This window comes from Pseudopipra pipra, chromosome 19 (assembly GCF_036250125.1).
Source record: "Pseudopipra pipra isolate bDixPip1 chromosome 19, bDixPip1.hap1, whole genome shotgun sequence".
NCBI lineage: Eukaryota > Metazoa > Chordata > Aves > Passeriformes > Pipridae > Pseudopipra > Pseudopipra pipra.
Window position 1 is genome coordinate 8,150,382 of NC_087567.1, and position 16,574 is coordinate 8,166,955.

The 16,574-nt window shown below is 46.1% G+C and overlaps 1 protein-coding gene across 2 annotated transcripts; it reads right to left on the minus strand.

Annotated features, from left to right (window-relative positions):
* Nucleotides 1-8,804: 8,804 nt before the first annotated feature.
* Nucleotides 8,805-16,339, minus strand: TMEM100 (transmembrane protein 100). Of its 2 annotated transcripts, none has more exons than XM_064676035.1 (3): nt 16,064-16,339; nt 13,155-13,341; nt 8,805-10,059 (listed from the first exon to the last, which is right to left on the minus strand). In XM_064676035.1, exon 3 carries the CDS (start codon nt 9,995-9,997, stop codon nt 9,593-9,595), a length of 405 nt encoding a protein of 134 aa, XP_064532105.1. In that variant the 5' UTR covers nt 9,998-10,059; nt 13,155-13,341; nt 16,064-16,339; the 3' UTR covers nt 8,805-9,592. The 2 variants fall into 2 exon arrangements, with proteins under 2 accessions (XP_064532105.1, XP_064532106.1); XM_064676036.1 differs by having other exon boundaries at nt 16,059-16,339.
* Nucleotides 16,340-16,574: the final 235 nt, after the last annotated feature.

The following is a 16,574-nucleotide window of genomic DNA, read 5'->3' on the forward strand; positions in this document are numbered from 1 at the left end:
ATAAAATGGAGAAATAAAAATTCAGGGATCAGAGCTCTTCACAGACTGGAATTTCATTCCATGAAAACCTCCAGGGTCGTTCTCATTTTGTTGCCTTCCCAAATAAGGATGAAAATCTCAGCCTCAGGAGTTTATCTATGCATGGATTTAGGTACAGAGCTTTCCCACATGTACATATTCCATTTCAGCAAGATGAAAATCTTTTGTGCTGTCTTTCCCTTTCTGATTTTTTAAAAACAATGCAGCTGAAAATTAAATGTGGTAATCCAATGATTACGATTTCCTGTAAAAATGAATAAGCAATAAAATTGTTAAGTTTCTATGAAATGTTTTGGCTTAATCAGATCATCATCTTTCAGTGGAAGACTATTCCCTTGGGAGTTTCTGACCAGCTGTAGCTCTTGTATTGGGAAATCTGTCACCCTAGGAAATGAAAGACTATCAGAACCACAGGAGTGTGACAAAGTGCTTGTTGTGACGTTGGGAGATGCCTGAGTCATGGAGCACTGTGGTGCTGAAATCTTACTTTCTCGTTTTTCTCAATTTTAAATCCTTCATACCTCTGAACACAGACTATTACAGACGTAAGAACACATAAGCAGCACACCAAGTGTGCAAACAATTAGAAAACAGATAAAACTCCAGTAGATGGCGCTCAAAAATATCCCAAATTTGTGTCCAGAACCTCAGTGCTGTGCAAAGGGCCTGGTGCAGGCAGCTCTGTGCAGCCCTGAGCTTCTGAGGACTCAGGACAAGGTGCTGGGCTGGGCTGGCAATGTCACCGTGATTCTGGGAGACTGAGGATGCTCAGAACTGCAGGACCTGCATGCAAAGCAGGGTTCAGCAGTGACAGGCAGCTGCTGCTCACCCATGCAGAAGGAAATGGGGTTGTGCGTGTCCCAGTTCCCCCAGTTTCCCTCAGCACCCTGCTCTGTCATGCACTGCCATCAGTTGTCCTTACTGGCCGTGGCCTGGCTCGCTGTGAGACTAAACAGAAAATACATCTAAAGCAAGTGGATTTAGAGATCTGGGTCCTATAAAAACACAGCGGAGTTTTGGAGAAGTGCTGAGACCCAGGGCAGTTGTAGAACATGACCTGCCAGGCAGGGGAATGTCTGGCTGCCCATTCCTGTGCAGTCCTGTTGTTCAGTAATGGCCACTTCAGGTGGCAGCTTTAAATTTTGTAGTTCTGACTGGAACAAGCTTGTTGTATTCCAAAGGCAATTGAACAGTAATTCTTGCACAGAAGCACAAATGGTTTCACCACCACCAGGGGAATGTTTTTTATTGACCATTTTGGCCAAAAATCCAAGTGAGAGTTGATACCATCTGATTGAGTCCCCGGCTGGTGGTCCTGGGAAATGATCTAATGGCCAGTTCCCCTGAAGTCCCACAAAGTCACTGCCAGAAGTGCATCAGAAACACCCCGCTGTGATTCATCCCCTGCTCCGGGGTGTCCAGCAACACTCTGTGAGGAGCCCAGACCTGGCTGTCATTGCTTTATGCAAAGGAAAACAAAGCCCTTCACCCAGCCAGGGATCAGACCCGTCACAGCAGTAGTGGTAAAAGCCTCCCCGAGCTGGTTGCCAACGTGCTTCAGTCCTGCCTGCAGTACTTACCTCTGCTGTAGCATCAGTGTGAGCCAAGCACATGTGGGCACATGGATTCTGCCTTGGGCTTTTTTGTCCCACCCTGAGCTCCAGGCTCCATGCTTTCACTTCTGGTCGCTTTACAGACCAACTGTGCTTTTCCATGTCTGGAGGTAAGTTCCTCCAATCCTGCCTGGCATGATCGAGCAGCCCAGACTACAGTGAGGAAGAGGTGGTTGCTCAGATAAGCCACCTTAGACCTCCTGATGTCAGCACACAGTGGGGCAGAACCTCAGCAAGTCAGTGACTGTGAATGCTGTGCCCAACACTGATGGTTTACATCTTTCACAACACTTGGTGCTGGTGGCAATTGAGGCTATGACATCTGTCATGTCCCAGCTGCTGTGGTGAGGAGCTGAAATGCTCTGCCAAGGGAAGAACAGCTCGTTCTCTGGCTTGTTGGGGTTTTTATTGTGAAAGACAAATGAAGGTGTTGGTCCTATTACACTTAGTCACTCATCTTGCAAGAGTTAAAACATGAGCAATAACTTGACCATCTCTATGATCTTTTGCAGGAGTTACATTATTGACTTTAGCAGTTTTGCCTTTGAGCAAAAAGGAAAAGGGGTGACAGGAAGCTTTGCTTCAAGCCTGTATTTCATTAAACTTCTGCTGTACCTCTTCTGCTCCAGATCAGGCAACAGTTTTGCTCCACATCCAGTCATTTGACTTTCTTGAGGAAAATATTTATAGGGAAATGGTTAAGAGATCAGGATGTTTCTTTACAAATTTATTTTACAAGCCAGAGTGAAGGCTGAAAAGCCCTTTGCTTGTGTGATAGCAGAGGTCATTCTTTGAAGCACCATCAGTTGGTAGGCAAAGATGAAATGATCTTTGTCTCTATCTAGCTAAAAGCAAATCAGAAGTGGCAACACAGATGGTCATACATAACATACCCCATGGAGTCCAGAAATAAGCCTGTTCATAGACTGTGTATCTGACCCCAGCTTTCTTAGCCGAGGAGCTCTTGAGTTACATGATGTGAAGTACAGCGGGATTTCAGCTCTTCCATTACATGTGAGATGAGGGGAAAATGGTCATGGCTTGATTTAGAGGAGAAGACATCTCACCACAGGAAGCCAGAGCTTCTTGTGATCAGACATTTCTTAAACCACCAGGCAGTGGGGAGCTGGTGAGCCCTGGCTTGCAAATAAACTTCCATTTCGGCTGCAGTCCCAACGTGCCTGGCCCTTCCAGCAATTATCCTGGCTCTCAGCCATCAGTCCTGGGAAGGAGCTTCCTTTGGGGGAGTGCATTTTTATGTTGCAAGCACTAGAAATAATTAGAAAATTAGGGGCTATTTGCCCCTACGTGTAGTCAAAGAGTGTGTGTGAGTATATATGATCTTTTATCTTTTTATATTTATTTTTACCAATACAGAAATTTTTAAGATATAATAAAATGGACTAGTGACTTTGGGTTTAAAAATGGTATGTCTTTCAGCAGAACACAGCTATCTCCTTTACCTTTGAGATGACGAACAAGAGGACTTATATTCCAGATTAATACTCTGAGTACCTCAGAGAATGTTTGCCATATGAGAACCTAAGCAGATTTGTCACATTTGGTCTGGCAGAGGGAAAAATGGGAATAAGAAGTCTTTCTGTCCTCTCTGCATTCTGCCCAATGCCTATGCAGTATTTGGGAATGCCAACTAACCAGATGGACAAGGGGTGGCTGGGGTGGTCTCAGAGAACACACATTTCAGTGTGCACTGTGTCAGACACTGAGCCTAAGCCTGATTTAAGGGTGATTTGGGCTCCCCTGACTCACCACCTAACATCCCAAGAGTTTGTCCTGCAAAACACCGAACTGAGGTACTGTTCTCAGGCACAAGAGGAGAAAGCCATCTGCAAACCACTTCAGGCTCATAACTCATGTTCCCCCACCAGTGCATTTCCCTCTCGAAGCAGTAAAAGTTGCTCAATGAACCTTTTGTGCTCTTTTGGGGGGGTCTCAGCAAACTCACATACCTGCCTGCTTTGCACTTTTTCACTGTGTGAGGCAGCCCTCGTGCTCTCTGCAGCACAGCGAGCGTGCAGGGCGAGAACAAAGAGCAGCAGGCGGCGAGAATGTGACACCGTCCCTTCCCATGCGGCTCCTGCCGCAGCTCCGCCGGCTGGATGTTATTTTAGTGGCTGTGCATCCCACCCATGCGCTGCCGAGGGCCCGGGAGCCGCTCTGCTGTGACGCCTGGTGAGCTCGGAGCTTATTCATGTTCAGGAATGGGAGGGTCAGGGCCATCGACACACACCAGCATCCTGCTGCCTATTATTTCCTGCCAGCGCTGGCGTCGCACCAAGCCCTAACATGACAGGTGGATGGAGTTCACAAGGAAATAATGTCATGGGCCAGTTTTCCAGGAAAGCTGTTAACTCTATTCACAAACTCAGGCCTTCAGATTGAAAGTGAACGTGGCTGAGAAGGGCTGCCCTGCAGTTATTTACCCTTTTTCATAGATAATTCACTGACATCTCTCGCTGCAGTTCAGAAATCTTTACCTCTACACAGCACCTACCTCTTGAAGAGCAGACTGTGGCTGAATGCCTTATAACTCACAAAACCAGGGGGCACTGCATTTGCAAATCCCAAATGGCCATTTGATTTCAGTCAGACTGCAAAAGATGGTAAGAGATTCTGCCTTTTGCTGAGCTAAATGGTTCCTGGGAAACAGAAAATAAACACGAGGTGAGATCTAAGACTCATGTTAACCTGGGGACTTTCAGGCATATTATAAGAATGAGAATGAGGATATAGCCAAGGATGTTGCAGAAACAAGACTTACATATTTTTTAAAGTCTCTGTCTTTCAACAAGGCACTTATGTAAAGCTTTACTATCCCTCCACGTCTTTATGCATAGTCCAACATCTGCAGTTGTGTGATCTTCACTTGCTTCCCTCCTTTTTGTCCCTGTTTTTAAAGTTTAATAACTCTTTTTCTCCTAGTCTAGAAAGCACGGAAGAAGAGTTAAGAAAAAAAGCAATCAAACAAAAAAAAAGGCATTTTTCAAAAATGCCATGTTAGCCACAAATGCAAATTTTAAGATGCACAGAATCAGGACAATAGGACTCCAACTGGCTGCTCAGAAGAGGAAGGATTAGGTCCTGTGTCATGTTAATAGTGACATCAACAACCTGAATAAAAGCCAAAAATTCAAGTCGATTCTGCAGTTTAAGACCATTGTTCTCCCATATGGTTTAGCCTGTAAGATTTAGTCTACACACAGATTTCTGCCAGGATTTATATTTGTTTGCATCATACAGTGCAATTCTTGATATGTAATGTAATTTTATATATAGAAGCCCTTAGTAATTGGCAAATATTTATAGTGATATAGCTAAAATGTCCTACAAGCTAAAGGCATCAGAGGTACTGGAAATATAAATGCACAATGACAGCTGCTAATACTTAGAGGTGCTGGAAATATATATGCAAAATGATGGCTCCCAATATTGTTCTGCTCTTCTTATTTTGGAGCCCATTTTAAAAACATTTAAAACATTTTAAAAATTAGGTGGAACCTGCTAATAACATACAACAACTTCCATCTCAGATATTAAAGGATTTGACTCTGGATAAGCAAAGCTGAGACAAGAATAGGGGATATTCCAGAGGGCTTGTTCCTGGCCTGACCCTTCCGGATCCTGATGAGACTCTCAGGCCTGTCTTGGTTCCACACTGCGAGCCTGGTTCCTGTTCTGAAGAGCTGCAGTAATACTGTACATTTGGTGTTTGGTAACAGGAGCTCTCCCAAGTGTCCCAGGCAGAGAAACTTAATTCTTGACTCAAGTCCATGAAACTAACCTTTATCTCTCTCTCTCTGTCTCTTCTTTTTTTTTTTTCTAAACCTGGGAAATTACGGTGTTAGAGCCACAGTCACGTACAAAACACGACACGTGAAGTGACTGGGGAATCGTAAATTGGGCGTTTGGACTTGAGCAAAATCCTTAAGCATTGTCATACCAAACCGATTATTATTCTAAAATACTGTCCCAGGCTATAACTGTCTTTGTGTACAATAGCAATACAGGGTGTAGTTACAGACACAATTTCCTGTGCTTGGGTTTTGAAATTATTATTTAAGATCGCGGCAACGTTTGCCCGGCGCACCAGCGCAATTCCTCCATTAGATAATTTTCTATCCTTGTGAGGGCAATTTTGCTTGCACAGTCCTGCCAGGGCTTTCAGGAAGGGAGAGACAAGCAACTGCGACAATAAAATTTGCATCAGCTCCCACCCAACCTCTCCCAGAAATATCATTTGTGGCATTCAAAGCCTTTTCACACCAGAAGGGAAGGTGTTTCTAAACTGGAAAGTCACTGTGATCTCCCCAGGGCTGCATCCTTCTGCCTCCCAGATTCCCATGGGAAACACCAAACAGCAGTTGTGGAGTTCCAATGGCTTTGTATCAAAGACTTGGTGGACTTGGCACACAGGCATGAAAACCCAAATCAATCCAAATTAGGTCATTAGGGTTGAAAATCTGAAGCAGAAATTTTGCTGGTTGTATCCAGTTTGAGGGGGCTGACCCTTGTAAAAGCACTGTAAATGTGCTCCTGTCAAAAAAACTTCTCAGATCTAACAATATCACCAGACTGTGGGAAAAAGGAGGTGCTGAGCCTGCACACTGTACTCACACAGCACCTCCCAGAATGGCTGGGCTTTAAAGGCCAAAAAGGATGTGTTGTTCCTGTGTTGGAACCAGGACAAGGGGTGCTGGGAGAGAGGATAACAATGAAAGTGTCTGAAATATGTAGATTTGCAAGACTTTGTGAGACTTGTGTTGAACTCATCCTTGGCCATTCAGAAAAGATGCTACTACTGCTTCAGGTTGTTCCAAAATCAATGCACACAAATCGTGGTGGAGAAGTCTGTGGCAGTTTCTAAGACCATGTGACCATTCAGGTGATGAAACATCTGAAAACATCTTCAACAGCATAAGGTCTCTTACTAAACTATTCACAACCTCTTGCTCCTGCAGGACACCAGAAACAAGTGCTGGGATTCTCCCCAATAAAGTTACTGTTTTGCTTCTCTGAATAAAGGCCAAACAAGACTGAATTCCTGCACAGACTTTCACTCAGTGCTTGATATGAAGATGCCTGTGCATGTACCTTCTCTCTCTGGGATACAGCCAATGCTACTGAGCTCAGCAGTGTGTGCTCTGGCAGCCCCATATCACCTGGAGGGCTCCCAACCTGTCAGTTAGAGGGTATTATGGGACACCACGTTGTACCTGAAGCTTTGCTGTGCCAGGGGATCATGTCTAGGGTCATGCAATGCTGCCTGTCACTGCTCACATGCTGCTTAGTGCCTGGGTGCCCCACAATTAGCACGGCAGAGGGTGGAGCAGGAACTCTGCTGTGGCCTTGTATGTGCGCTGCAAATATAAAAGAGAGCAGAGATAAGGGAAAGGAAAACTTCTGTAGTAGTAGCAGAGTGACTCTTACTCACTTTTATTTACCCTTCCTGAAAAAACTGCTCCCCAAACCCCATTGTCTCTGTCCCACTGAGTCTGGTTTTATCTTTTGACTTGGAGCTGAGCCTCACCTTTTACCTCTACTTTCCTGCCACAGCAAGCTCAGCTGTATCACAGCAGTGGAGAAGAGAGATGGGAAAGGCTTGAGGGAGGAATGGGCTGCTCCTGCTCTGGGCTCAGCCTGGGAATTGTGGGCCTGAGCTGCCACACATGTAGTGGAAATCGTTGCATCTCTATAGCCCTTGCAATTCTCTCCTCGGCAGCCCCCCAAAATTCCACTGAGGAAAAAAAAAGAAACGAGGAAGGGGAGGAAGGAGTCAGAAAAACTATTGTGTTCCCAGGGAGGGGAAAAAAAATAAACAGCCCTATTTAACTTATCCAGCTTTGCTAATGTCAATCACTTTTCTCATTTTAAACAGGAAAGACACCACTTTAGTCCACCTGTTCCATTATTTATCATGCTATGCATTTCCCATGAATTGTCACTCATGCAAAACCTGTACATCGTAAGGGGACACCCTAATATTTTTAATGACCTTAAGCAAAGTGATTGACACTAGACACCGGTGTCAGATGTTCTGGTGACGCAACATGTTCTCCTAGCAGCAGGAAAGCTTCCTGCCGTGATTAAGTTTGGGGCTATGGAAGTGCTAAAATGTGTTGTCAGCTTTCCTCTGATGCAAGTGATTTTATTATAGCGTCTGGTAACCACGGAGTGTGGCAACGCAAATACTGACCCCAAACATCCCCTCCCCGCACATATAGGCCTGCTCTATTTAAAAACACGGAGTGCACTCTGCAAATCCGGGGATAAGTTATGGATGTAACAAGCTTAAAGCGCGGAGGGCAGAGGAAATGGCGGCACCTGAGCCAGGATGCCCGGGCGGTTTCGGCAGGAGGAGCGCGCGGGTCCGGGACGACCTGCAGGAGGAACCCCCTGCGGCACCTGTTCGGCAGGTGTGCTCTGCAGGGGCATCACCACAGCCCTCGTGGCTGCCAGAGCCTCTGGAGGGCAAAGAGGAGGCACGTTAGCACAGGCCGTGCTCACTGTGGCAGGGGAAAGCAAAAATCACATCCAGCCTTTTGGAGTCTGGAGATAGCAAGGGGGAAGAGGACTTCGTGCAGCTCCTCTGGCTTCTGACACCCTCACACAGGCCAGGGAGGAAATCTGTGACTCAGCTCACTTGTCCTTTAAGATATAGACAAAGAAATCATGTTCTGGTTTGCTTCAATTTGGGACCAGCCCCTCAACAATTCATTAACTGAGAAAAGCTGGAAGAGCTCTAGAAACAAGAATTACAGAATCAGCATCTCAGACACACACAAGGGACACCTGGCACCTGCTTTTCATAAAGATTCATAATCCCAAAGCTCAGTCAGCAAACACCACACACGTGGCTTTGCTTCCACGAGTAATTATTAATAGTTGTGTTTCAAACTGACTGTGCCAGTGTTTGCAGAACTGACTGCTATGATTTTTCAATAACCGAGCTGGTATGCAGAGGGATGGGCTATCAAACCAAAGTCCACAGGCTACAGAGATTTTTGGAAGAGATCAGCAGTGCATGTGTTCACACTTATTGTCACAGGGGTTGTTCTACAAAAATAGAATCATAGAGCAGTCAGAGTTGAAGATACAGGCTATCTTGATAGCAATAAAGATTTTCTAAAGGTCTAGCAGCACTGAATATTATTTTAATGAAATTTACTTTTTAATTTTATAGCAAAATAATCAAAAGTGCTAAACCTGACCACTTTAATTTACAAAAAAAGTCTCATGTTTTAAGCTATAATCATACCTCGTTATTCAGGTTAGACAATATAATTACACATTTCTACTTATTTCTATTCAATAGGAAAACAAAATTAATATTAGTTGGTTTAAAAAAGGGGGAAAGTACCACAGATATTGTGAAGGGAAAGTTACATAACATATAAGAATCAGCTTATTGAGCAAACTGCAGTGTGTTCTTATTGCCTTCTTTTTTTGGTTTTGTTTGTTTGTTTGTTTCTGAGCTACAGTTTAAGTCCCAGGTACTCTGACCATAAGCTTGTAGTCACTTCAAATGCTGTGACTTCTCCCTTGGTCAAATGTCACAGTGTGTGTTTAAGGAGATCTCTGGCATGTCAAATCAGTTCAAATTATTTTCTCAGTTCCCACAGGTTCCCTTTCCAACACGATCAGCATGTTGGAGAATGCAGTTAGGATGGTTGCAGTTATGATGACCAAGTTTTCTGTGAAGGAAAAGTGGTTTTTCCTCCGTCTTGGAAAGAATCGCTACCAAGTCTGCAGTAAGAAAATATCAAGAGCACTTGCAGAGTTAAGGGTATTTCTTAATCCATTCCATTTCCATTTCCACTCATTTCCACAGTTAAATTAAAACCTGCAATCTCTCCCACTGATAAATAGCCAAGCTGACTTACAAAGGCTCTGCCTTCTGTCCAGCCTTCTCCTGGTTGTCTTTAACCAAACAAGGTTCGCTGATTTGCCACGAGCGCCGTCTGGCTCTCCCGCCTCTTGGCTTTCTTGTTTTGCTGCCTGATTTTCCAGCACACTGCACTGGAAGCCAGCAAAAGGAGTCCTGATGACAGGAGGACCAACCCAAACACGGAGATGATGGATCCATGGGAGTTGAAGCTGTATGCCACGGCGGTGACCACGATGCCGGCTATGAGGATGACCACTCCGAAGGGCACCGTGCAGCGGTAGCAGGAGAGCTCTGCTCCCCCCGTGGCTGCCGTCAGCTGGCACTCACTGACCAGGGGGATGGTGGTGACCACACAGTCATTGTTGTTGCTCTTCTCCGTGGTTACAGAATCAGGATGCTTTGGGGAGCCCAGGATCTCTTTAATAGGTTCGTTTGTCATCTTGGTTGCCTTGAGTTGGGCAGTTCCTAGGCTAGAGCAGGCTCTGCTGAGCTCGGGCGGCGCTGCGGAGAGAAGAGCACGAGTTCAACCAATAATCACCAATTACTGCTCTGTGACACGTGGGTGATCCCAAGAAGAACTGTGATCCCACCTGGGATCACAAACAACCAGACGCTCAGAACCCACAAGGATTTATGCACAAGATCAGTAGTGACGCTTCTGGTCGTGGAGGATTAGAATCAAATAGTCATCCATCTAAGTTCTAGAAAGAACAGAGTCACAGACCAAGACAGACACCAATCTTGAAGTGTTGTGAGCCAAATCCTATTTTAGGTTACATCCTGAAGTCAGCATTTCTGGATGTAATTTAGATTTCAATGGCATCACATCTTCTCACACAGAGGTGAAGTTCACAGTCTGTTTTGATTTTTGCTCACATGCTTTTTCACACTGTTTCTTTACATATACACCTAAACACACACGTTACATAGATTTGCTCCAGTGCACATCACAGTACTGTGGGCAAGCATGGGCCCAGCAAAAACCAGGATGAGCAGTGAGCCTTTTCTCAACACAAGTGCTACTTAGGGAAACAATTCAAATGGCCATGACAAAGTGTGGATGTGGGGGGAGTGGGGATGCAGAAAGTTCCGTGCACTGAGCTCAGTTCAAAGCTGGTGAACCTCCCACTACAGCAACTTCAGTGCCAGCCTGACAGCTTGCCATTTACACTGGCTTCATGCAAAAGCAATGAAACCATGAAACCACATCCCTGTAACCGTGTGGGAGGGAGTTTTATATCCATATTCACTCCTCTCAGTTACAACATGTTGTTTTCCTCCTGTCTCCATAGTGTAAACACACTCTCAGTCCTACACACGGCAAGCACAGTTTGACTGCACCTGCATTATGAGGCAAATACCTTCTGGCTCCATGGAGCCAGTGTGTAACTGGAGTCCACCTGATCAGGGGAGGATGAGCCCACAGCTCTGCACTGCTGCAGGCTGCCTTCACAGCCCTGGGCCCTCTCACTGGGGCTCTCGTGGTGTGGGACCACCCTGGGGCCTGTCAGTGACCTCTGCCAATGCCAAGGCTGCCGCTGCTGTGCTGCTTTAGAGCAGGCTGTGTGCTCAGTGCACCCCAACATGTGCAACAGAGGCTGGAACACTGAGGAACCAGTAATTCTCCTGCTGCAAATAGCTCCCTCCACCACTCTGGTGTGGGCTGTGTAGCTTTTGCTTTCATGAGCAGCATGATATGCAGCTCAGAGAACAAGGAAGAGCGTTGGCAATGCCGTAATGCTTTTATCACTTTTATCACCTTCACATCTGTGACTAGGAAGTTAATTGCCAGATACTTGTATTCTCCTTTTCCTTTCCCACCACTCCACCCTTGTTGCTAAGATATATTCGTTCATTGTGGAAAGCCCTTGGTTTTATATCTCAGCACCTCCTATAACTGACCATGGGTTTTGAGAGAAAGAGGATTTCACTGCTTTCAAGCACAGGCACAAACAGGCTTTACACTGTTTCTACTCAGAAAGTTTGTATCTGAGTGTCAAGCCCTCATGAGAGAAGGACAGTTCAGATCTGGTTTCCAAGGCTGTTCTAGTGCTCTGTGGAGGAGTGCTCAGCACACAGCCACACAACCCTGAGCACACACTGACAGCACCAGGGGCCACGGGCACACACCGGAACACTCGGAACACCAGGAAAGGCTTTTCCAAGTGAGGGTGGTGGCCCAGAGAGGTTTTGGAGCCTCCATCCTTGGAAGTATTCCAAAGCCACCTGGACAGTCCTGGGCATCCTTCCTAAGGTGACCCTGCTCGAGCAGGACGGGGGGGGACCAGACAGCCTCCAGAGTCCCCTTCCAACCACAACCATTCCATGATTCCATGAGTTTCTGTCAGAGTACTTGCTGCCTCCAGGGGCAGGAAGGAGACTTGTTCAGTGCTTATCAGAAAAGCAAATATATCTGTGCTGACACCTTAGATATCCTAAATTCCCCCAGGTTCTGTTGCTTTGTTCTTTGAATCACAACATGATTAAGTACCTTTTATATCAGAGAGGAAGAGCCCAGGAAAGCCATGGGTTTGCTCTAGAGTGCCATTGATCTGTTCCCACAGGGATCTGAGCCCAAGTTCTGCATTTTCAATAAGTCCCAGTGGCAGTGGGACTTACACTGGTGCCATCATGTTGCTGCATTATTTATCTATAAAAAGTTACAGGAGTTCAGCACAATATAAGAATGTGGCCCCCAAATGTCACCTTTTTCTTTGATCATACCCTTAGCCATATTTAATTAGTTTAACACATTATTATTAAAGTTGAGGTAGAAAAAAAATTAACAATTTTCCATATAAAAGATCTACTGGTACCAATACACTGTAATAACTTCAAAAGTTCAGATACTCTAAGAGTCATAGACATACGGAAAATTCTTAATAACTTGAAAAGGCTTTGGATTAGGCTCATAATAAACACTATTATTTTAAAAAACTGCAACATTCATTCAAAGTATATTTACTCCTGTCTCTAAACTCATTGTCCCTCTGCTTCAGATACATCCCCAATGAGCATTTAAATCTCTTAGATGTCTTGTACAGACACTTATGAAGAAAGAAGATATGTTTACACAGTTAAAACTAACAGGAATTAGAAAAAAAATCCTCTAAACTACCAAAATTAGGTCAATGGCAAAATACCTGTTGACTTCTGAGGAGCACAGTTCTTGCATGAAATAGGATGCAAGCAGACGGGCATTCACACAAAACAAACAAACAAGCCTCTATTGAAAGCCTATTAAGTTAAATAAACAACAGAACCTATTCAAAGTGTGAGTAAAGGTATTCAGCCCTAGAAAAAAGGGCACTGGATCCTCATTGCCAGCAAAGTCAGTTCTGACTTACGCCAACAGGTGATTTGGTTCAAGTTTCAGGGTAAGAAATTTAGGCAAAGATAGCGACAGCACCAGCATCCTCTCACTAATCATACCACAAGTACTGCCTTAAGGAGCTACTTGGGGCTGAAGGAAGAATGTGCTTCTGTGGCAATCCGTGGCCAACACTGGGTAATGGGGAGAGGAAATTTTTAGCCACTACTAATTCTAAGTTGAGATTTACTGAAAAGACGTGAAATCCATCAGCATGCACACCTACCAGCTCCATGAGAAATCCATGGGAACAAATCCTTGTCTCAAAAGCAGAGGGACACTGCTGAAGATGTCTCTTTGTGTCAGTTGAAGGCAGAGTCAGGCAGCAGAAAGAACTGCTTTAGGCTTTGAAGTGTCAGATGTTGCTGAATGATGAATTGGAGATGACAATATTCTAGCATGGAAGTTTCCTCCTACAAGAAAAGTTGTTGGATATTTGTCAGCTTCTTAAGAATAAGACTCCTGCTTGGAAAAGCTCCCACTGTATGCTGACTCCTGCTCCCAACCTAACGGCAGCAGGAGATGTTCTCCCTCTGGCTCTTCTCTTTTCTTGGCAGCAGCCACCCATGTCTGGCCCTGAGTAACATTTTCCTTTGATGATGTGACGTCTCGATAATGAGTATCATAGCCCAGGCAAGTCCCCCAGAAAGAGCTAGGCAGGAAAAGGTAATGCACATGAACTTCTGCAGATAAAAATCTCATTTAACCTCATTTCTATTGCTCACTTCACCTCTGTGAATAACAGCTCAGAATACCTGGGGGTTGGTGTCTTCCATGTGTCCAGTTTCTTTGAGCACATCACTCCATCTCCTGACTCCATGAATTGACCATGACAACACACTTCCCACTAAAAAGAACCCTTTTAAAACTACCCTACTATAACAAAACCTAAGTAATATGATCCCAAAAACTCTTCTCAGAAAAAAAAGGCAGACTAACAGAGTCCAAGAACCCACTGTAATAAACATAACTCCGTAATATTTATCATTGTTCATTTCTGTTATTATTGGATTTTTTTAAAACAAGATTCATAACTCAAAGAGGGACAAGGTGGAATCTGCAGCAGGGCAGTGTGAGGACTGCAGAGAGCAGAGTGATGGAAATTGTTATCAACTGCAGAAACAGCTGTGAAACCAGCAGGCAGCTGGGCAAAACTGACCAAGCAGCAGAGATTTATGTTGCTAATCTTATTTGACATTCCCTTTCTTTATGTGCATGATTATGGAAGATCATTTCCACCCTAAAACAGGAGTTCTAAGTGACAACGAGAGCAAATTCAAGAGAATAAGTCTGTATAATGATAAACTTCAAGGGCTATTCTCTTTTTAAGTTATTTAGACCATACTAACATTTCACTAACACAAACATTTACAGGCACAAACTGCTGCTGTTCTCAGGGGATCCTTGGAATAAACCTGTGACATAGCTAAAGTATATTTAGCTGATTATTGAACTTAGCTAATAATAAGGAAGTCTCCTTGCTTGTCTCCTTGACTATATTCCTGTACACACCACCTAGCAATTAGTTTAACTTTCTGAAAAGTTTGGAGGGCAATGCAGGAAAAAAAACCACTTTAAATAAAAAATCTAAATTACATTAAAACAAACACACACCTCGGAAATGTACTTGCAGCCAACTTCCACTCGGATCACAGAAAGGTTACAATTGTTTGAAAACCTCTTCCTAGAGCAATTGTGCCCCCTAAGCCACTCTGCCAGCATCTTGCTTTGAAAAGATTAATTGCTCTGTCAGTTCTTTATTTGCATTTATTCTTGACTACACACAGTTTAGGTAATTTTCTCAAATTAATGTCTTTATCAAAAATCCTGACTGACAGAGCAACTTTTCAGAGATGAGATTTCTTCTTTTCCACTTCCCTCCCTCACCACAAAGCTGAGAATCAGAAACACATGAAACCTACACATGAAGCTTCCAGTATTTTAACTCAGAATCATTTCAATGTGGTGCTCTTTCAGGAGCTTCCCACATAAGGAATATCTCTGTGCAAGGGCAAAGAGATGACATTGTTCAGCCACTACAACCCTTTCCTCCTTTTTTGCATTTTACTCAGAACCAGCGGGTCACATTTGAGTTTTCTGCCTCCAGGCTCTGGACCTGATTCTCTCTATTTTGCACAATACTTCAGACACGCTTTTTGCTTATGTAAAATTCCAATAAATTTTTATAATGCTTACACTTCACACTTGGTTATGCATTAAAGTGACTATGGAAAACAGTGTAAGGAGTCCTCCTGTACCGAGAGAAGAGCCAGAGTTAATTTGGAATTCAACAGACTATAGTAACCCTGAACACAATCCCTAAGCTCTTCCCCAGGTGAACATTCCTGGAAACACACAACTAGAATTTGTATTTACCAGACTCGAGGATCAGGCTCTAAGCTACAGGGGCAGGAGGAGAACACACCACCTCCACACCAGCTGCCTGAGCCGCAGGATGCAGTGAAAGTGTCTCACCAAGTTTTTACGTAAAATATGATCAGATTTAAGCTCACACCTTTTTCGTCTTTCCGACACAGGTGAAGGGTAGGATGGAAGCCAACCAAACCCCTCCACAAGCGGACTTTGTCATCTGCAAACCGCAAAACTTTCAAACGCTCCCATAACACACAACACGCACACACACCTGGGGTAAAACCCTGCGTGTTACGCCTGTCCCCGAGCACCTCTGCGAGAGTGCAGGGACGGGAACAGGCGGGGAGAGCCTTGTGCACCCTGTCTGCCCGTAACCCCTCCGGGCACAGAGCGGCACCGGGAACCCCCGACCTGCCACTGGGGCAGCGGCTCCGGCTGCGGGGACCCCGAACTGCGAACAACCGGGAGAGCCCTTTGCCACGGCCGGAGCGGGTCCCGCAGTGTCCGAGCAGCCCCAGCTGCCCCGGAGAACCGGGAGCCGGGAGCCGGGATCCGGAGCCCCGCGGGCACCGGGAGCCGGCGGGGGCGCGGCCGCCGGGCGAGCGGGTCCAGCGGCTGAGAGCCGAGCCGAGCCGTGCCAAGCCAAGCTGAGCCGTGCCACTCCATGCCGTAGTACAGGCGAGCGTGCCACGGTGTGCCGAGCATGCCATGCCTTGCCAAGCCGAGCCTTGCCGAGCCGAGCCTTGCCGAGCCGTACCTTACCTCCTGGCCGCCGGGCGGGACTGCGGCGGCCGCCAGCCCGCAGGCAGCGTAAGAGGGGATGCAGCTCGCTCGCTGCACAAGGGACTGTAAACAAAGTTCTCGGTGAGAGCGAAACAATTAAGGGACCGGAGCAAACTCAGCCGCGGGCGGGGCGGCAGCGGGACGTTCTCCCGGGTGCGGGGGGGCCGGGAAGGCTGGGGAAGGCTGTCCGGGGCTGGGCAGGGCACGGAGCCGGCCCTCCTCCCTCCTCCGTGCTCGGCTCACACGCCCGGCTCAGGGATGCGCACGGCGGGGACGCGCCCGGCTCCCGCTCGGCACCGCGGGGACGCTCCGCATCGCGACAGGTCACACACGCGGGGCGTGGGACAGCGTTCCCCAGAGCTCCCCAGCCTTCCCCTGCCCTCCCTGTCCTCCCGCACACCCACCACCACGCGGGCTGTGCGGCCACATCCCCGCTGGAGCGGGGCGGGTGAGGGTCACTGCCCGTCCTGAGCCGCGCCGGGTCACTTGA

Bases quoted from the DNA above. Each gene is read 5' to 3' on its own strand.
- TMEM100 (XM_064676035.1), bottom strand. From the start codon at position 9,997: ATGACAAACGAACCTATTAAAGAGATCCTGGGCTCCCCAAAGCATCCT.